The 22,106-nt window shown below is 47.8% G+C and overlaps 2 protein-coding genes across 3 annotated transcripts in view; one reads left to right on the forward strand and one right to left on the reverse strand.

Annotated features, from left to right (window-relative positions):
• Positions 1 to 5,699: 5,699 nt before the first annotated feature.
• Positions 5,700 to 22,106, reverse strand: part of SCFD2 (sec1 family domain containing 2) — a 394,530-nt gene continuing 378,123 nt past the window's right edge. The window contains exons 10-11 of one of the 2 annotated variants that reach the window (XM_036253349.1): positions 18,964 to 19,093; positions 5,700 to 5,724 (exon numbers count right to left, since the gene is read on the reverse strand). In XM_036253349.1, the coding sequence (XP_036109242.1) occupies positions 19,001 to 19,093 (93 nt within the window). In that variant the 3' untranslated portion in view covers positions 5,700 to 5,724; positions 18,964 to 19,000. Of the gene's footprint in view, positions 5,725 to 18,816; positions 19,094 to 22,106 lie in introns of those variants that run through there. The other variant, XM_036253354.1, reaches the window with a different exon arrangement.
• Positions 6,507 to 10,803, forward strand: RASL11B (RAS like family 11 member B). Its single transcript, XM_036253498.1, has 4 exons — positions 6,507 to 6,798; positions 7,431 to 7,487; positions 8,585 to 8,661; positions 9,447 to 10,803. Exons 1-4 carry the CDS (start codon positions 6,657 to 6,659, stop codon positions 9,915 to 9,917), a joined length of 747 nt encoding a protein of 248 aa, XP_036109391.1. The 5' UTR covers positions 6,507 to 6,656; the 3' UTR covers positions 9,918 to 10,803.

Genomic DNA, 22,106 nt, shown 5'->3' on the forward strand with positions numbered 1-22,106 from the left:
ATAAGAACTTATATGCATGTGTGTGTAACTAATGGACATAATTTGGGAGAGGGGGGGATCGGGAGGAGGATGTCTGGGGGGAAAAAAGAGAAACCTCTGTAACAAAAATAAATAAATTAATAAAATATAAAAATAGACTATTTTTTAGAGCAGTTTTAGATTTATAGCAAAATTCAGAATGTACAGGTTTCACCCTGGCCAGTTTGGCTCAGCGGTTGAGTGTCGGCCTGCAGACCAGAGAGACCTGGGTTCAGTTCCCGCTAGGGGCACGTACCACAAAAATAAATAAATAAATAAAGGCATTACTTTCATACACATTTAGTATGTATATTTTTAAAAAAATGTACAGGTTTCTCATACAGCCCCTGCCCCTACATAAGCACAGCTTTCCCCACTATCAACATACCCCACTAAGAGCAATACATTTGTTTCAATTGATGGATCTACCATGACATATCACTGTCACCCAAATTCCATAGTTTACATTAGGGTATACTCTGCATGTTGTACATTCTATGGGTTGGGACAAATGTATGACAAGTATCTACCATTACAGCATCAGACAGAGTAGTTTTACTGCTCTAAAATTCCTCTGTACTTCACCTGTTTACCCCAACCCCTCTGGCAAACACCGATCTTCTTACTATCTTCCTAGCTTTGCCTTTTTCAGAATGTCAGATAGTTGGTTTCGTACAGTGGGTAGCCTTTTCAGATTGGCTTCTTTCATTTAGTAATATGCATTTAAGCTTCCTCCATGTCTTTTTGTGGCTGATAGTTCATTTCTTTTTATGCTAATTAATATTCCATTGCCTGGATGTACTAATATTTTTTTCAATAGTGTGTTTGTTTCTATAGATTGCTGGATTGCACTGATAGGGACAAAGGTGAAATAAACAGGAAGGGACAGCCTGATTGCCACGATTTCCATTGAAGGAGGAATGACTGAGCCCTGGAGGGACATTGCTTATACCAGGGGACAGTCTCAGAGTGGCTTGTGCAGAGACCACAACTCCACAAACAGGATGTGTAAGGCCTTGTTCAGTACAAGTGACAGAGATCCAGCTCAAACCAGCTTAATCTAAAAGTGACTGTGTCAGCTCCTGTAACTGGTATTTCAAGGGGTAAGTCTGGATTTTCAGGCATGACTGAATGCAAAGCCCAAAAAGATGACATCAAGGTCCTGGCTTTCTCTGCCTCTCAGGTTTGCTTTCTTCTGGGTTGGCTTCATCATGAGGCAGACTCCCTCAAGAAGTGACCTTCATGGCTACCTGGAGACTCAGGCTCACTTCTACCAGCTGATTGACACCAGTGTGTTAACATCCCTTTTCCTAGCAAAACTCTCCTCTGATAGCACTGAACTTCACTGGGCCAGCCCTGAAAGAATACCTGTAGCTGACTGGTACCCACCCCTGAAATTAGGAATTTATATCACCCCACCACCACTTGGACAAAATGAGAATGAAGCAGGGGAGGTTTCCAAAGGAAAATTGGGGTGTTCTTCCTGAAGAATGGGAAAGGATTCTGAGCAAGTAAAATCTATATAAACTTCCTATGCCAGACTATAGGAAAAGAGAGATGGGTGTTGATACATATTACATAAAAGCAAGGAAAATAGTGGACTTGAACAGTGATTCCAAAGCAATCAACTGAAAAAAAACCTTAATATACTCTTTTATAAGTGCAAATTAAATGTCTGGTAGGGCCCTATCTCTCCTTTTCTGGGACTTTATGTTCTTTGGGACGCTAGAGATGTGTGGAGGAAACAGTGGGTTCACATTCTGCTTTCTTTCCATTTCTAGTGTCTTCACGAATGGCGGAGACTAGAAAGCTAAACACATTTCCCATACTCCTTTGCAGCTGGGGTAATGGATAGAAAATAAATTAATTAGATGCACTCAGCTACGATTTGCAAGGCAGAAGCAGAAAGGAGGCCATCTTTGTGGCTTGGTTGCTTTCTGCTGCCAGGCTCCATTGTGGAAATACTTGCCCTTTCTGCCATATTCAGTCTCTATCTTTGTGGGTTTGGAAAGACAGTAGCAATGGCTGCAGTGGAGATATCCTGATCCCCCTTCTTGATTGTGGAAGAGGTAGCAGCTCCCTGGGTGGGCCAGTTCTGCAGCTCTGAGAATCATTTCTGCAGACCCAGCCTGTAGCCCACCACTCTAGCCATTCTGACAACACTGAATGCAGGTAATTCCTTGTATTAAGTAATTTTCTGTTTAAAATAGCTAAAAAGGTGTAGGTTTACTAGATTTAACTAGCAGGGTTGAGAAAAGTCTAAAGAAAAAAAGTGTGCCGCCCTGGCCGGTTTGGCGCAGCGGTTAGAGCGTCAGCCTGCGGTACTGAGAAAAAAAGTGTGGTTGTTGACCAAGGCCTGGATGCTCAGAGGGGGATGCTTTGGGAGAAACTCTTGGTGACAGGCAGAGGGGAAGCTCGTTTGGCTTCCATGGTGCATGATCGCATAGAAAGGAGGACTACTCAACTTCTGGGACTTATTTCGTTCATATATGTGTCTCTCCTTAGAAACACCAGGACTCTTCCCTCGGTCCACCAATTAGGAACTATTCTGTTCCTTGAACTCATTCTCTCAGTGAGCCCTTTGCTTTCATTGACAGTCCAGAAGTATGTACTGAGTACGTACTATCTCCGTATAGTATTTGCAATACTATATCCTCAGAAATTAACCCACCTCTCCACCACCGAGGCCTCTGCTTCATACTCGCACATATATGTGCATACACCCCCCCACACACATATGCGTACACAAAACACAAGCTTTTCAACGCTCAAACTTTTACACATTCTTTCTTGACTCCCACAGTCCGCTTTTTAAGTCCTCCCATGTGATGCTATAGTTCCTGAATGTCTCCTAGCAAAGCACTTCCTCGCACTGTATTGAAATTGCTCATTCATTTCTCTGTCTCCCATGCAAAATGTTAACTGCAGTGACGGCAAAGTCTGTCTTGTTTGCCAGTGTAGACTGGGGGCCCGGCATAGTGTTGATACACCCATGGTTTGGATGTTCCATAAATATTTATTGAATTTATATTCTACTACACTAAAGAATTCCAGAAACTGGATTATCTCTGGATGCTCTCAGATTTAAGATCAGCTGTAAAGATCAAAGGAGGTAATGGAAACTCTGGGTGCTGAGGCAAAATCAGAAGTTAGCAAAATATTTCTTTCCTTCCCAAGTTTCTCATGTTTTAGTACCCCCAACCCCATTATTTTTTAGCTTAAACAATAAAAAGGAGGCACAAGAGAGAGAAAGCAAGAGCAAGAGTGGTTCAAACCACTTTGTAGCATTGCATCATAGGAATCCATTTCACTGTGAATATTCTGGCTATTTTCTATGTTATTTATTCTTGTCAGATTTTGGCTCTGTCCCTTAAAGAATATTTGACGTTGGAGAAATTTTTAACCTGATATTTTGTTTTCTCATTTATAAAATGGAGTGAATTTGAGATGACCACAAATCCTTTGACACTGCTTCTATCTGAAGGTGTGATCTATGTTCCTGCCACTTGCTCTTTAATTTGGGTGGACTCTGTAACTTTTGACCAATAGTATATAGCAGAAGTGATACGATGCCAACTTCCACGTAGGAGCCTTACAAGACTGGTAGCTTCCGCTTCCTGTCTTAGAATACTCACTCTAAGGCAGTGGTTCTCAAGCTGTGGGTCGCGACCCCTTTGGGGGTTGCATGACCGTTTCACAGGGGTCACCTAAGACCATCGGAAAACACATATTTCCCATGGTTTAGGAACTGAGACACCGCTCCTCTATCCGTCTCCAGGAGGGTCCGCCCACATGCAGATACGCCCACATACAACATGAGGAACTGTATTAAAGGGTCGCAGCACTAGGAAGGTTGAGAACCACTGCTTTAAGGGAAGTCACCCACTATGCTATGAAGGAGCTTTAGCTACCACATGGAAAAGGCCGAATAGAGAGAGAGATGACGGCTATTCCCAGCTGTCCTGGCATTCCAGATGGAATGCAGATAGGTGCATGAAGAAGCCATCTTGGATGTGTGGGTGAGGCTCGGATGACTCCAGCCCCAGCTACGATCTGACTGCAACAAGAGAGACCCCAAGTGAGAACTGCCCAGCTGAGCACAGTCAACCCACAGAACTGTGAGCCACCAAGGTTCAGGGTGGTTTACCAAGCAGCAGTAGATAATGTAACTGCAAGTGATGATAATATGTACCTCACAGGATTGTCACAAAGGTAAAATGTGATTTTTGTATGCTAAATCCCTAGCCTACAGCCTGGAACAAAAGAAGTCTTCAATATATATCAATTCTCCTGTCCCTTACCCTTTCTCTTTATTAATTCTATGAATTTCCAAGAAGGGGTAACTCTCAGTGTCGTTACTTGAAGGTAGGTGGAGGTAGGCTATTTGCTAGATGTTTGGAATGTGAAGAGCTCTCCTTTCTTTTCTCCATCTCTCTCGTTTCTTTCTTTTCTATGCTCTTTAAAGCACAGACAGATAATTTAGACCTAAAATAAGATACCAAATTCAGCTTTTGTGTTTCAGACAGAAAAATCATAGGCTTGGCACAGGCTCATGGTAATAAAAATCAAGAAGCATTTTAGAGTCAAAGCAAAATTCCCCTTGACAACTTTTGTCATGTCTGTATGTGAATGTGCGTGTGTGTGCGCACGCGTGCAAAAAGCAGTTAAACAAAAACTTTAGACTACATAATTATTTCACCATGTAAGCATGATAGAATTACAGGCTTTTGGGGGGAGGGGTTTAAAAAGTACATGGTTACCTGTAATTATAGTCTTGCTACGTTTGATTTTATAGCACATAAAAATTAAAATTTGATTTAAACCACGCAGGACATGGTACATATTCTAAATGCTTCCCCCCACCTCCTTACTCAAGTGGCTGAATTTACTTCATTCTTGAGATCTCCACAGAAGTCAACCTTTTATTGTTGATTGCCTGTCTTGGCAATTATGTTGCCCATCCTAGAAAACTTGCAACCAAGGCAGTTTGAGATGACCTTTCCTCCTCCTTGAACTCTTGAGAATACCTAACCTAGACAGGCAGGAGGGTTCATCCGTCTGAATTGTGTCAGCATCATAAATTCCATCAAATACCTGGTCAATTGAGTTCAGGGTGGAAGAAGGAATCAAACTAGATGCCTCACGTGTAGATAAGAGAATTGGTTTATACTTTCACATTTCAACCTTTAATATGGCTGTAGATACAAAGCTTCAGTGTTTGTACCCAGGATAAAAGCCTCTGGAACATCGGGCCCCCGCAAGATATGAAGGTTGGGGAGGGGAGGGGATGGGATGGGGGTGGTCAGCCTGAGTGGTGACATTTTTCAGTCAGTTCCAGCTACAGAATATTGCTTAGATGGGAAATCTAGCCTACCACTGAAGATGTCTTTCCCTGATGATGCAGGGGGCTGGGGCTGGGGATTTTATGAGTGCAAACACACATCTTCCTTGGCATCGTCACTTGACTAACCTTGCCATTCCTTGTGACCACAGACGAAGTGTGGATCCTTTCTGGTTTCTGCTTCCCAGTGTACAGCTGGGGTAACCGCTTCTTTCCATTTCACAGCTCTTGGAAGTGTGACTGTGTGTGAGGTGCTAGAAAGCTTGTTCCATAATTACTTCTTGATTTGCCTCTGGGAGTGTGAACATGGCACCCAACCGCATGTGTGTTCCTGGGAGCTTGTCAGAGGATGAGTGATCCGCGCCCTGTCGACAACAGACAGAGAATGTGCATCTACAGACAAAAAGGTGACATTATTGTGCTCCAAAATCAAAAGTCACATTTTAGGAGAGTTTTATGGGGTCTTTGTTACTGATTACCATTGTAACCACATCTATAATCCAAACGCCACCCCTGAGGTACCCAAGTCAGTGCAATCACGCCCCAAATTACTAAGACAGGCACGATGCCGATGCCGGGCACCAGGGCTGGCTCCCAGGCCCCGGGAGCTCACACCCTGGAGGCCCCCCGCCTCCGGGAGCAGGTTCCCAGAGGGTGGGCGCGGTTGGGGCCGAGAGGTCGGCTGGCTGTGGGGAGCAGGAGGGCGGGCTCGGCACCCAGAGCGGGGCAGAAGCCCGGGAAGTGTTCTAGGGAGGCCTGGACCTCGCCCGATCCCCGGCTGAGCCCCACTTCCCGGCACCCGAGGCGCCCCCAACCCCTCAGCCACAGCGTCTGCCCCGTGATGCGCAGCGGGACCCCGGCCGGCGCCCAGCGCTGCCCTCGCCGGCGCCCGCCATTGGCTGAGCCGTCGACTCCAGCCTCCACGTAGCTCCGCTCCGGACCGCTGCCCCATTTTACCAGCGCCTCACGGGGCCCCGCACAAGCTCCCGGCGCCCCCAGGGGCGCGGCGCGCGCAGCTCGGCGCCGGGGGCGGGGCCTCGTGCAGGACGCCCGGGGATTGGCCTCGGGAGACAGGGGGCGGGGTCCACCGCGGAGAAAACAGCGCGCGCGCAGCCCGGGTGCAGGCGCAGCTCGGAGTCTAAGCCTGCTGGAGCCGTACGCTCGTGTCCACTCCAGTGCTCTTTTTTGTTGTTTTTTTCTTTTTACCGCGAAGCCCCTCGGCCGGGTCCTCCCGCCCGCTCCCGCGCAGAGCGAGCCTCCTCCCGTCCCGCGCGAAGCAGCCCCGGCCGGAGCGGCGATGCGCCTCATTCAGAACATGTGCACCATCGCCGAGTACCCCGCTGCGGGCAGCGCCGCCGCTGCAGATTACTGCCTGGGGGCGGCGGGCCGCCGGCTGGTCAAGATCGCCGTGGTGGGGGCCAGCGGCGTGGGCAAGACCGGTGAGTCCTCGCACTCGGACGGGAACCCGCTTATCTCCGGGGCTGGACGTGGGCGGCAGCCGCTGGGAGTTGCGGATAAGCGAGGCAGGCGAGAGGTGGGAGCTGTAGCTGGACTAGCTGGACTGCCCGCCGTCTCCAGTTGATCCACTGATCCTCCGGAGCGACCCTAGCCAGCATCGCTTCTAACCCCTCTTTCGACAGATGAGGGAAACTGGGCTCCAGGGTGGCCAGGCGACCTTCCTGGCACCACCGACACAACCGAGATTAGAACTTTGGGGTTCTTGAGGCTCTGGTAGTGCCTGGCACAAGAGGGAATTTAGGGGACGTAACCTCTCCTCGAAGTCTTTAAGGTTAGGAGAGACATTTGTCTGCTGGAAGGCTTAGGTGTGGCTCAGAGGAGGGGTGGGCCAAATGACCCTTCCAGCTGGACAGAGCCATAATTCACCATGCCTTCTAGCCCCTTGTCCATGTGTCTGGAAGAAGAGTCAAGGAGCTTGGGGGGTAGGAATTTCACTTGGTGGCCAGCTGACTTTCTCTGGGAGAGGTGTTTTCCAGGCTGGGGGTAGGGTGAAGATCAATCTAACTTTAGCGCCAGCTTTAAGCCTCTTTCCTTTCTTTTTTCTGACCTGCAGCTCTGGTGGTTCGGTTCCTCACCAAACGATTCATTGGTGACTACGAAAGAAATGCAGGTGAGGAAGTGCATGTGAGGAAAATACCATCAGCTTGCACCAGAGCTGCTGCTCTCATTTTTCAGTGTCTTTCAGGCAGGTTCCTCAGAGTGACAGTCAGCATCAGGATCTTGCCTTGCCCCCCTCCCATAACTGCCATCTGGCCTCATTCCAGTCCAAGCCCATTCATCATTTTATCAAGTGCCTGAAGTATTCCCCTTGGTATGTTTTAACTATGGGGACCCCAGTTGGAAGCACCCTTTGTTCTGAAGAGCCTCTCCCTTCAAAACACTCCTGCAAAAGTCATAAAAAAAAAAAGATGGCCAGCTCCTCCCCCCACCCTATCCTTCTCTGCTGGCTGCCTTTCAGAGGTGACCTTTTAAAGCAAAGGCCAAAGGAGAGCAGTTGTAAACCTTAAGTCCTTTTTTCTTAACAAAGAAAAAAGACTACACACTAGAATTTAGGAGAATTGCTGAATAAATAAGAGGACACTATTTCAATCCCTATGATTAAGACTGGCCACTGGGGAGGCTTAAGAGCTTTCAACTTATGTTCTGTTAGCAAACTGTTTCATTCCTTTTAGACCACATGAAGTACCTACAGGAGATTATTTGAAATGTACTATATAAATCATCCCAAGATAAGGCACGGCAGCCTCTGCTTTGATGTAAAGTTGGCTATTGTTATGTCACATTTTTATTTCAGTTGGTAATGTTGGCTGTGCATTTGCTAACAACATTTGCCTACCAAGCCATTGTATATGATAGCTAAAATATAAATATATGTCAAAGAGTGATAAAGTATTAAAATAAAATAGAAACCTCACACATGCTGAGCAGGGAAATACTTTAAATATGGAAGCTCTGTTTAAAATCAGACAAATCATTTTCCAAAAGCTTGCAAACTTTGCCCTGGTTTTAATAAATCAAGTAATATGGAGTTAAAATTATAGTTGTTTCCAAAAAAAAAAATCTGAATTAAGCCCATTAACTAGGATAAATATAGTTTTTTTTGCATTGATTCAGTTTATATTTTCTAAGTTAAGAAAAATCCCACAATGTTTTCAAAGTTGTACAAGAAGGATGAATATAATTTTTTTTTTTTTTTTGCCTTGATAGGTAATCTCTATACCAGACAGGTCCAAATAGAAGGTGAAACACTGGCTATTCAGGTTCAAGACACTCCAGGTATTCAGGTAAGAAGCTCTGAGATGCATGAATAGGTCAATGGGGAGTCTACTGACTGTAGAATTGTTCACTTCTCAAAGTGCCGCATGCTGAAGGAGGAGAGAAATTGGGGGAGTCACGTCAAGGCTTTTACATGTTTGACAGCTCAGATCTATCTGGCTGTTAGTCTTAACCTGGCTTGATTTGGGAGAGTTAGCTGAGGGACAGAAATGTTCTCTTAGGAAGGATTCTACCCAGCAGGAAAGACCAAACCAAGCACACTTGAAATTGGCAGTTTCCTTGCTATGGTGAAAAAGGTCACTTTTTACTTTTGTGTTTTGCCATTAAAATATCAAAATGTAGGTATAGTCTACAAATACTTGGAATCACTTTTTATTGTGGAAAGTTACTCTATAGACAAAAGAGCCATGCTAGTGTGTATGTGTGTGTTTTTTTCCCCTCTTGAACTGGGCATTTATCCAGGTTTAAATGCTTCCAGCTCCTATCTTTACTTCCCCAGACTTACTGTCTAGCCAGTTAATTTCCCATTTTATGCAACTACAAAGTCTCTCTGCATGGAGTTCTCTGCAGGTCAATTTTCCACTTGAGTGTGGTGAGCTGCACTGTTATTTATTCCAACTCTGTGCAGCTGGATCAACATATTGTCAAGAAAGCTGAAGTGTGTAGGGATATAACTTGTTTATGGCCTGCGACCTGGCATTACTGTCAAGGGCTCTTTTGAATTCTGTATCCAGCCAAATCAGGGATCTTTTCTGCACTCGCCGTTCACCTTGCTGTTACCCCTTTCTTTCAGGTCCACGAGAATGGCTTGAGCTGCAACGAACAGCTGAATAGGTGCATCCGCTGGGCAGATGCTGTGGTAATCGTTTTCTCCATCACCGACTACAAGAGCTATGAACTCATTGGCCAGCTTCACCAGCACGTCCAGCAGCTACACCTGGGCACGCGGCTGCCCGTGGTGGTCGTGGCCAACAAAGCTGACCTGTTGCACATCAAGCAGGTGGACCCTCAGCTTGGACTACAGCTGGCCAGCATGCTGGGCTGCTCATTCTATGAAGTGTCCGTCAGTGAAAATTACAACGACGTCTACAACGCTTTCCACGTCCTGTGCAAAGAAGTGAGTCACAAGCAGCCGCCAAGCAGCACGCCAGAGAAGCGGAGGACCTCCCTCATCCCCAGGCCCAAGTCGCCTAACATGCAGGACCTGAAGAGGAGGTTCAAGCAAGCCCTCTCTGCCAAAGTGAGGACTGTCACCTCCGTCTGAAGCAGAGGCACTCAGGGGGGTTTGGTCTCCCGGGAAGAGAGTCTGAGGTTCTTCCAGTGCAGGAACGTTGAACGCTGGCAGGAATTCGTGGTTCCAGAAAGGGCTGGCGCAGGGAGGCCAGAAGGGCCTGTGGAACTGGCAGAAAAGGAAGCATTGTTCTGAGCAGGGGACAGACTTGATGAGGCTCGAAGGAGCCCACAGAGCCACTCTCTGAATATGTGAAATGTACTCCATGTCTTTTCCTGTGGAGGGGGAGGGGACATAATCACTTTGGATTTTGTCCTTAACTATCTTATTAATGGTGCTCAGTTGTAGTTTCACCAAATCTATTGATGTGATTTACAGTGGGTCTGAAAGAATAGATCCAGCTCTCGCGGGCTTTCCTTTCTTCCTTCTTCCCTCTTTCTCCCCCAGCCCTCCTCCCGCCCAAGGAAGAGTTGTTCTTCTCTTACAAGGAAGATTTGCACCCCTGGAACACGCTCTTCCTTATAGGATGCCTTTCTAACGTGAGGGGACCCAGATTTCTTTTTTAAAGAACAAAGAGGAAAATATTCCCCATCCCCTCAAAAAGGGTGGAGTTTATGGGCCAAAATGTGTACCCCAACATCTGTAAGCTTGTATGGCCAGACACAGGGAGGGTGCTTAGTTGGACCTGTGTTGAGTGGTTGAGAATTCAAACTCTTCAGCCCCAAACTTTGAGTGGTTTGTGAGACTGTATAATTTTCTTGGAAAAAAAAAACTGTTACACTAGGTACAGGAAAAAAAAAAATGTGTCCATTGAATTTGGTGTAATTTGTGTACATGGCTTATGGCAATGACTCTGGGCTGTTTCCCAGGCCTGGTTGAGTCATGGCTTAAATACCAAAACACTATCTTACAGCGAGTGAACAGATGCACTTTAAAGCCACTCATGCTTGGCTTAAATTGTAATTAATTTATTTTATGTACAATAAATCTCATTTTAAAAGAACAGATGTCTTTATTGAAACATTCCTTCAGACAGAGAATTACTTGGTACCTTGGGTATGCTGAGTTAGGCATTATGCTTTCCAAGGGTTATCTCCTAAATGTCCCAACCAAAGAGGTGCATTCTGCTGTTATTCCCACTTTGCAGATGAGGAAACAGGCTTACAAACAAGTCACATACCTTGTCCAAGGCCACACCCTGTGAGTGCTGTAAATTGTAATTTGCTGCTTTATAATCAAGAATAGCGTATTTCCCTTTCCTTTCCTTCACGATCCTGCAGGTAAACCAGACATGTCTGGCTATATGTTTTGTGATGAGAAGACATCTTTGCTAAGCCTGGAAGATGCTAATACTTCTTCATGAGATTACTGCTTCCCCATCCATGCTTGATTTGGCAAACCTCATTTTGGGTATGTTGCTTTCAAAAAGTGCACTTGGTTCTCATTGTAGAAGCTTGGAGCCATGGACCTGGGCCATTCAGCAGTCCCTCATAGCTCCTGCCACAAAAGTGTGTGCTAAAACAGCCAGGCCACTCGCCTGTGTCCATCTGGGCCAGACAGACCTTTCATGCAAGCTAAGTAAGCCACCGTCTTTATGGGCAAATAGTCACACCTTATATTTGAGTAGTGCTTTCGCATACCTAGCCTCAGCCACCCCTCTGGAGAACCCTGTGAGGAGGATGCGGGAGGAAATACTACTTTGCAGATGAGAAAAATAGGCTCTGAGCTTTGAGTGATGTCCTCAACTTTACACAAAGGACCTGAGTCATTGTCTTCGGACTAAATTGTAAACTTAAAATAAGGTCTTTTAAATGGAAAGGCAAACAAGTGTTTATTTGAGCTATTCTGGGATCATTAATGTTTCAATGAGCAGACAAAGGCAATAAGAAAGGGAAGGGGAACAAATCAATAGAGGAAAGCATTTCTATCGGTGCAGATAACGTGATGTTAATTCTAAACAATGTTTTCAATTTTCAGCCCTGTAATCATCAGACAAGTAGTCATCTTGTTATGTTTGTAAATAGTTCTTTGGGAAACAAGGTTGGTCGGACCCAGCCCAAAGGTCATTTTGCCTGTTTTTAACATTCCAAGGTTTGAGGTATAAGACATGTGAGGCGATTCCTTGGACATGACAGCTCCAACTCCATTTTAAAGTGGCTCAATTTATATTATTGTTTACAATATCCAGTGTTCTTATTTCTTTATAAGATTTCACATATGAGATACTGGCCAAATGTGGGCCCATTGGACCAAGGGAAGCAGCCAAAATGAATAGCTATTGAGGGCCTGCTATGGCATGGAGCCAGACTTTTAAATCTGTTTTCTCCCCGGGGTAAATACTCTGCATGTTGTTGACAGAGCTTTTGGTGATGTCCCAAACCTTACCTTACATGGAAGGCAATTCTTATGTTCAAGCCTAACTTACCGTTGGAGAAGGGGATGTGCATTGGGGGCATAAAGGGAAATATTGCTAACATGAGATTCTAAAAACATTTCAGTGACAAAAATCTCCGACTGGCTTATGTTCACTTTATTTCTCTTCATTCTGTGTGGTTGTATTAATAATGTCTAGTGAGTAAGAGGTTAATCTTTGTATGCTTAACAGGTTTTCTACTCATGTCCGGGAACTAAAGATAGAGAATTTTCCTAAGGGCTTTATCTTGCAAAGGTGCTGAGCAGCCTGCATTCTGTTTATTATGGGTACACACTCCTTCCCCCTTCTTCCCAGCTGTTGCCCAGTGTGCAGACCCCTGGAGACTTCTGCCCCTTGCCAAGCTGTGAGCTGCAGCTCCTGGCACCTTCCGGTTGCTTCTCCCTTCCCACTGTGCTGGACTCAGTTTCTCATTCTTTACCTTAGAAATTTGAGCAGGAAGGAGTCTGAGAGGGACAGAGTGCAGAGTGGTTTTCTCAAGGCCACACTGAGAGAGAGAGCGAGAGAGAGAGCACGAACAAGCACTGGAAACCACCCAAGTCCCCGTTCTGTCCACTGTCTCAGGCTCACATGACTATTTATAGTTCTAGAATACATCATGAATTTTAGCTTCATGTTTCATTACCTTTGCTCCTCTCATTATTAGTATCTCTTAATTGCTTTTTGCTTTGAAAATTTCTTTTTTCTTCTTAATATTTAAGATTTCTTTAATAAGTCACTTACTCTAGGCATTTTATAGACATAATTCTTACAACGGACTATGAGATGGGTATCATCTCTCCCATTTTACAGAAAGGGCAATCGAAGGCCACCAAGTACACATGATAGGCTACAGGCCCACGGCCAGCAAATAAATGACTGAGTGTGGATTCAGACACAGCTTTGCTCCCTGCCTGTGTTCTATAGCCTTCCCATGGCACCAGGAACCATTCCAAGTGTTTTAAAATGTCTGAATGAGGACCATCCGGCACTGAGAACACCCTCTCCTGACTGGTAGGGGAACACCCACCAGGAACACCTGCTTTGCCTTGCCACCTGGGTAAGGGAAAGGAGGGAGGGATGTGTGTGTGTGTGTGTGTGTGTGTGTGTGTGTGTAAGGGCAGAGAAGAGGAGAAAGGAAAGGAATTAGAATTCACTGAGCATTTACAATGTGATTATAAACACTCTCCTTTGATCTTTTAAAGAATCCTGTGAGGAAGGTAATACTACCACTTTTCCATTTTAAAGATGAGAAAACTGAGGCTCAGAGAGATTGAATGACCTGCTCAGGGCCATGCAGGTGGTAACAGGGACTTTCGCCGTATTGAAACCTCTGCGCGCAGTGCTCTCCACACCAACCCCACACCCCATGTTAGTCCCCGCACAGATACTGGAAGGGGGGCTCAGGACTCAATAGCTGGTGCAGCTTTGAAGTGGCAGGTTCGGACCCCACCCAGGCCTGTCTGATGCGCCGCCCAGACCCAAGCAGCTGGCCCACAGCTCCCGGCTCTGCTCCCGTCAGCAACCCCCCATGAAGCTCTCCCTTTGTCTTCCACACGCTGCCCGGCCTCCCTGGCCCACGTTCCCTGTCCGGCTTTTCTCCGTCTCCCTGCTGCTACTCTGAGCCTGTGGCTCCTCCCTGGCCCGAGGCCACCTGGCTGCCACCGCCACAGCCACATCTGCTGTTGCCATCAGCCGGCTCACTGGCCTCCAGTCCCAGCTCAGTAAAAAAGACGTCCAGGCAGGGGCGGGGCCCAGCCCACAGCCCACAGCCCACAGCCCGTCTGCCCCAGAACCGGATCCTTGTCTGTCCTGAAGTCTGGCTTCCCAGTTTTCTCCCCGCTGCAAATCAAAACCATTCCGCACCCTTTGCAGCCGGCGGGCGGTGCGGAGCTGGCGGCCCCGGGACCCCGCGCCCTCCGCCCCGCCGCGCCCACCCAGCCCCGAGCTGCTGCGGGTTTACAGTGAGCCCTTCATTCTGGTGAAAATGGCAACGTTCATCTTACATTCCAAAGAGGGAGAAAACCAGTGTGTTTTCCGGACAAATGAACAAGCTTGTGGCAACTCCCTCAAAACTCGGCAGCTGGGGAACTCTCCCGGTCCTGCCTCTGTGCTGGGAGGGAAATGGGGGTGCCCCAGGTCTGCCTGTAAGTCAGGACAGGGCTCTTGGGAGGGCCCAGAGGGGGCTACCCGGCTTTCTTTATTATAACAAAGAACCCAGGAACACTGGTGTTTTTTGTAGTCTCTTTAGAGTCTAAAGAGAGAAGTTTCCAGAAAGTTCTATTCTCATTACTCTCCTAACTTGGTGAGAAGGGAGCCAGATTAGGTTCATAACCCATGTGGCAAGATCCCAGCCACCACCCCCCATGCTGCCTTCTCAAATACCCTCCATCATCTGGTTTTGTCTTTTAAAATTCCTTTTACAATAGAGATGGAGTTTCTCAATGTTCCTTGGGCAGGGACAGCAGACAGCATTTGTAATACTGGATCATTTGTTGTTGAGATTCTATTTCTAGTAACCAGGGTAAGATAAATAATAGTGGCCTTGGGAAAGCTTGATGGAATTCGTTGTTACTGGGATGATGTTGTAATGGAGGGCCCTGGTGTAAAAGCCATCTCCACAGGCCCTGGCCCCCTGGGGACAGCCCTCGGGGGACCAGCTCCTCAGCACTTCAGACACTTCGCTGTGCCCAGTTTGCCCGGAGTGGACCCCACAAGCAGGGTTTATGGAGGGGAAGTCAATAGCTGCAGTCTGTACTCCTCTGCCGGCTGGGCTGACAGGCTGGCTGCGGGCCCTGCAGGTCAGCACCTGCAGGAGCTTGTTTGGGCTCTGGCCGCCCAGTTCAGACAGTGAGCGCTCCGGCTCAGGCAGGCCCAGAGAGGAGGAACCCGCATGACCACTGGTTTCAGCTGGCCTTTGAGGCCACCTGGAGGTGGCTGACATCTGGGAGGGGAAACCCCTTTCGGACTGGTACATTTGGCTGAGGTTCAAATGCTAAGTCAGGGTGTCAGTCTCAGAATCCACAGGACGACTTCATGGCTAACATCAGCGATAGAGAAAGTTCTAGGAGGGACACAGGCCCTGCGTGAGCGAGCATTAGACATTCACTCCAGTAACGGAGACTCGGACATGCTCTCCGTCAGCTTGCCATGTTCTAAGTGCTTTTCAAGCTTAATTCTTTCAATTCTCACAACAGCCTGCTGCAGTAGGTCCCCTATCATTGTCCAATTTTACAGTCAACTGAGACCAGGAGAAGAGAATTACTGTGTGGAAGAGGTGGGAGTGGAACCCACGCCACTGGGTCAGGCTGCAGGCCCTGCTCCTGGCCTTTGGGCTATACAGTCCGGGAAGTATGTGGGACCAAGGCGTTATTCCTCCACTTTCTCATCTGTGGACTCCAGGTTGCCTCAGATTTTCTCTTCATTACTCTCCTGTTGAGACTTTGTCACTCTGTGTGGTGTCCTCCTGGGTGTCCTCAGCAGTCAGTACCCACATTCCTTGGTGTTGGGTGCTAGCTGCTGTGTCAGGGATGGCTTCCCTCCACAGCAGCCTTCCCATGAGGTAGGTACGGTTCATCATGACCTGGGTTTCACAGAAGGAGGCACTGAGGTTTGGAGAGACCCGCCCTGTTGTGAGTGGCAGAGCTGAGACAAACCCGGAGATGACTCTGGAGCTCACTGCTAACCACTGCTCCTTTGCAGCGGGCCAAGAGCGCAGTCCACTCCTCCCCCACTCCTCCCACCCTTGGGCAGTGAGCACCAGAAGGCTCAGGAAGCTTTGCCAAGGGACCCATGTGCTATTTCCAGAGCCCTCTTCCTCTTCTGGTGAAGGCTCTTTGCAGGATTTATATCAAGTTTCCATTATGTATGTTACTACTTTTATTTTATTTTTTCAATCCTCACCTGAGGATATGTTTTTATTGATTTTAGAGAGGGGGGAAGGGAAAGATGGAGAGAGAGAGAGAGAAAAAAAACATCAATAGCTATGTGCCCTGATCAGGGATCGAACCAGAAATCTAGCTATGTGCGCACACCGGGAATTGAACCTGCAACCTTCTGGTGCAAGGGATGACAGTCTAACCAATTAAGCCACTGGCCAGGGCCATTATGTTCCTACTTTTAACTGAAGAAGCACCTTCTTATTCAAACCATACTTGGGTCACCACAAACTCCTTGAGTCTCACCTTTTCTCCAAAGCCTGATGGCCTGTCTCGCTCAGTTCCTCCAACTGAAGAGAAAAGATGATTATAAACTGAACTTGTGACATTTCCCTCCACCACTCAGAGACTGCCTTTGGCCAGTCTTAATACAGTGCTGAGAACATTATTGGGACATAGTAACTGCTAAGAGAGAACATTTACAATCAGGAACTTCCACTATTTATCATCTCAGATTAGAAGCCTTTGAATGTTCTTTTTCAAAAGAATAAACTAAGTTGCAAAAATACATTAAAGCCACAAAAACAAGTTTGCTCTGAAAAAAAATTCAAACAACACAGAAGTATATCAACAGCAAGACCCCCAATGTTGACAGCAGGTTCATTCATAATCGCTAAAACTTGGGGACAACCCAAATATTCAAGAGGTAATGGACAAACAAACTGCCCTATATCCGTGCAATGGAACACCATTTATCATTAAAAAGAAAAAAAGCAGAAAATCACGGATATACAGCAACATGGATGAATCTCAGAAACATTCTACTGTGTGAAAGAAGCCAGACACCAGAGTACAAACTGTATGATTCCATTTTTATGCACAGAAAGCAAATCTGTGTTTGTCTGGGGCTGGAGGTGGACAGGGAAAACTGACTGTATAGGGGAACCAGGGGCTCTTTAGAGGTGGCGGAGATGTTCTGTTTCCTGATTGTGGTGACAGTACCTGGGCACACACATTGATTAAACTCACTGACCTGCACATTCCAAACAAGACCATTTTCACTGTATACAAATTATACTGCAATGAAGTAGATTAAAAAAAATTCTTATTAACACGAAAACTCAGACAATAGAATTATGAGCTGCTGAGTAGGCTGTATGAAATAAATAGCTATTAAGTAAGAAAAAATATTTAAATGTATGGGGGAATAAAAGCAAGACTCCTCCTTCTCTTAGCCCTCTCATATACTCCTTCCCAGAGGTAGCCACTTGTTACCAGTTTCGTTTTTATATTTCCAAAAGGTTTCCTTTGCAGATAGACATATGGTCCACAACTTCCCCTTGAGCAGATGCTCACGCAGGGCCCGATCATCCGAAGCACCAGCGGCTCCTTCTGTGAGAACCTCCGGGTCAGGGGCACCCGGCTCTTTCACCACCATGGCCAGAACCTAGCACTCTGCCTGGGCCGGGACGGGTTCTCACGCGATATTTGGGGATGAACAGAATGACTGATGACTGAGAATGAATGTGGGTTTGAGACACATAGCAGGCTCCTTCTTAATTTTTATTTTATTTTAGAAAATAATGACCTGCGGTTTTCTTATTCAAATTCAAACGTCTAGATTAGTGAAAGGCAGCAGCATCTTTGAGGTCTCCAATATTGAGCACCTAGAAAGAACTGGTATCAGGTGGAAAACATACTTGGATAAAACAAAAAATGTCCATGTCTACAAAATCTGCTTCCATTATGTCTCGGAATGATTTCCCACGTCACAGTTTTCTCATAAAATGACAGTGTTTTGTCAAGAACCAAAACAGAGAGACGTGTTTTAATTTACATTTTATTTCTTCCACCTGTTTAATCCATGATAGACACCGCATTTCAGCTTTATCTCTCTAGTACAAACACCTTTTAGCAATGCTAGACATTTCCATCAGCCACACACCTACAGATGCCTGGGTTAATTTTTGCCGGAATCCTTGTATAATCTCACTAGGTGGGTCTAGGTTTTCCTTCTATGGCCAGAAGGAAGATTGAGATTTATAGGAAAGCAAGCTTTGTATTTCAATAGAAACGAAATCATGAAAGTCACAACAAGGGTTGGGATTCAAATGCAGGCTCCCTGGGACCAGATATCTTTACGGGGGCCTTCCTCTGCGAGGGGAGGGAACATTTCCAGGCAGAGACAGCCCTCCGAACAACCTCCCTCCCACCAGGTTCCAAGCAGGCTGGCAGCCCTGCTGGCCTGCAGGCTGGGACAATGTAGCCCTTTGTCATGGCGGCTGATTTACGACCGAGCAGCCCTGGCCCAAACCCTCTCCCTTCCTCCCCTTCACAAAAATGCCTCGGATCAAGAGAGAAACAAAGCCTCAGATCCTTTCTGCAAGGTTCCCTCCTCAGTAATATCATCTTAAGAAGAAAACTTTCCGCACATTTTTAATGCTAAAGCACGTCTGCCTTCCCTTTGAGCACCTGCAGATCAAAGGGCTCGTCACCCACCACTCTCACCAACAGGCATTTATTTAGAATGTCTAACTTGCTGGTGGAATCACCACAAATAGAGGATTCAGAATAATAGGAATTATTGAGAATTAGGCCGGCTAAAAGACAGTGTGACACCTTTAGAAGAATGAAAATAATTTTATTTTTTAAGAATCAGGAGTCCAAGCACACTACTCGCTGTGTTGTTCTCAAGACCTTTGGACGGAATTTGGGTCAGACTGACACTTAGTACCAGGGACACTGGATTTGGAGGCATATCTTGAATGGTGACAGACAACAGTGTTGGTACCTCCACCTCGGGTAGGTCTCGTCTTCTCAGGAGATGCTCAGAAGCCAAGGTCTGGGTGCAGCCGATCAGTCGCGAACAACAGCTCAGGCATGGTAAGTGGCTTCAGGAGTCGAGTGGACAGCACGATCACCTGACAACGGGGCAGACACACCGCAGACCGTTAGGGAAGCCAGTCTCAGGTGGTTAGGATGAGAAATAAACGTAGCACCTTTCTTTGGGGAGAGGAGTGGTACTGTGGAGAAACAGGCAGAAGGCGGCAGCTTGAGCACCGAGTGCTGGTGTCCTGGGGGAAGGAGGGTGCAGTCTGGGAAGGACAGCCTGTGGGACATGGGGCTGTGTCTGCTGAACCTTTAACCAGCGGGCACTGCAGATGGCTGAGCCCAGCCACCTCTGAATTGAATTGGATCAGAATGTCGCTCTAGGATCCAGCAATGTGACCTTGCTGTAGAGGTTTCTCCCTCCTTTGGGGAGCATGAGAAGGCAGACCCAAGAGGTGAATGCTATTGCGGGTCATAATGATTGTGTTAATGTCCTAGTACCCCAAACTCGGTGTCTTAATAACAGAAATTTACTGTTTCACAGTTCAGGAGGCCAGAAGCCCTCCCACAGGTCCTGAGGGAGCCTGTCTGTCCCATCCCTGAGCTCCTGCGTGTCTTCACGCTGCCTTTCCTCCCTGTTGTCTCTGGGTCCAGATTCCCCTTTGTATGAGGACAGTCACGGAGCGCCCCCAATGGCCTCATTTTAATTTAGTCATCTACAAAAACCCATTTCCGAACAAGGTCAGGTTCACAGGGGTTCGGACTTCAACATCTTTTGGAGGGGCCACAAGTCAAGCCGTTGACAACGGTGGTAATGCTAATATTCAGTTCTCATGCTGTTCAGCACTGAGGAAGATCTCACGTAATACCCATCCAACCTTTGCAACGACCCTATGAAACAGGTGCATATATTAGGGCTATGGGGCAGGTGAGGGGGAAAAGTGCAGGAAGGTTCAGAAACGTGCCCAAAGAAACACAGAGAGCAGTGCAGTCAGGATTCCGGCCCAGGCAGGCTGGCTCCAGCGTCCAGGTGGCTGCCTGGTCTCTTCTCCATGGCCAGGGATCCGGGCCAGGCTGCTTTACTCCCCTAGTCCACACGGACCTTTGGGCCTCTCTGGCCTGTCACTGTGACTGGTGACCCTCCCTGCTTCCCTTATCTGGACCTTTCGTCTGGGGCAGATCTGTCTCTGCAGCACGGGCGGGCGACCTTGTTCCCCGGGCTGGGCTGGGGCTGTGAGGTGCTTTGTAAGAGCTGGTGAGGTTTGCACAGGCGGGTATCGAATGCCCACTGGATGAGAAGCTGACTATGGGAAATGGGGGTGGAGGTTCTAGAATCAGAATTCCACTGCCCAGCACCCAGGTGAAGACAACTGCAAGGCTGGCGGCAGGGCGGGTCTCACCGGTCACCCCGCCTGGCCGTGCCTCCTGGGAGAGTGCAGGTGGGACTGCACACGGCACTCTGTCCCCTCCCCACAGCGCGGCGTGCGTCCGGACCTACAGCTAACCAGCTCTCCCTCTCCGCACTGGTCAATCCAGAGCCCACACCTGCACTGCGTAGGAGAAGAGACTAGCACATGGTCAAGGTTGGAGGGGAGTGAGAGAACCACTTTATAATATCCTTGTTGAGTTAAAAAAAAGAGAGGGCTTTTAAAATTTTTTTCTGTTTAAAACAAAAATTAGAAGCAGCTATTTTACTTTTTTTTTCAGAAAGAGAATTATTTAAAACAAATACATCGTTAAGATCAGCCCAGTCATGTTTTTGGCAGGAAAAAATACATTAAAATCTGTGCTCACATTTTTCCTTGAAAGGCACACAACCAGAGTTTGAGGGTGTGAGTGACTGTTAGCATCCCCCTGCCGCCCCACGGTGCAGACACCCCTGGAATGTGTGGCTCTGGACAGGGTCCCTCCTCACTCCTCAGGGTCAGGATGGGCTCCCTCATCGTCCCCACAGGGCCCAGCCCCACCGCTGACTGGCTACGCCCCGGGGAAAGTCACCTCGCTCGGAGCCCCAACCTCTCCTTCCCAGAAGGAAAACAGCAGCCCGAAGCTTAAGGTCAAGTTCGTGGAGCATGGGAGGCGCTCAGGTATTGTAACCTGCTCTTTCACTGTGGTTCTGTGACTGGGTCATAGTCCTTCTTTTGAATCTTATGAAAACGAAGAACTCTCTAGAAAAATATACACATTTCATACACACAGGATTCTGAATGTGGTTTCAGGGGAGGTTCATGGACAGTTAGGGCTCCTAGGCCGCGAGCTAAGAAACACCTGTGCTCCTGCGACTTGCCAGTCCCCACCCCCACTGCAGTCCGTGTGACCCTTCGTTCCGGTGCCAGGATGGCCGTTCCTTCCTGGCGGAGGGGAGGCCAGCGTAAAGGCTGGAGGAAGTCGCTCAGGGTGCAGGATCGAGGGGCTGGAGAGAAAAGGCTGCCGACCCAGTGCAGCCGACCCTTCCCGGGCAGTGGTAGCGGAGCCGAAGGACTCAGACGCAGGCTGTGTGCGGGGCTTCCGGCCGCGCTGACAGCCTCTGGGTTTGGTCCCCTCCACTGAGCAGGAGCGAAAGACCAGACCCCTCCCCCATCCAAACGAGCAGGGAGTGAGGCAGCGTGGGGCTGAGCCAGAGGGCGCCTGGGCCTGCTCCGTGGAGGGCTGAAGAAACAGATGGACGCAGAGGCAGCCGTGAAGCGGGCTGGGGCCTGCAGCGGGGACACAGCGGCGCTGAGACTGTCTTGCCGGAGTACACGGTGGAGAGCACTGGCTTCAGGGGCCACCCTGAGTGGGCCTCCGCCGGGCCACATGCCCGAAGATGACTCTGGAGAAGTTGCTGAGTTACTCTGACACTCAATTTCCTTGTCTGTAGAGTGGGAATAGTGATATCTGCTTCACACGATTATCAGGATGGTCGAATGTGAACATATATGTAACATATTTAGCATGATGGCAGGCCCTGGAGGGGCTTACCGCCGCCACCCTCATCATGCCCTCACTATCCTCACCCTCTGTTCAGCTCTGAGCAGGCACCGGGGCTGAGGCAGGGAGGTAGAGCCACCCTCCCCAGGTGTAAGTCTGATCCTGTCCTCAGGGGCTCAAAATCCTTATGGCCTC

The sequence above is a fragment of the Molossus molossus genome, unplaced genomic scaffold (assembly GCF_014108415.1).
Source record: "Molossus molossus isolate mMolMol1 unplaced genomic scaffold, mMolMol1.p scaffold_m16_p_1, whole genome shotgun sequence".
Classification (NCBI taxonomy): Eukaryota; Metazoa; Chordata; class Mammalia; order Chiroptera; family Molossidae; genus Molossus; species Molossus molossus.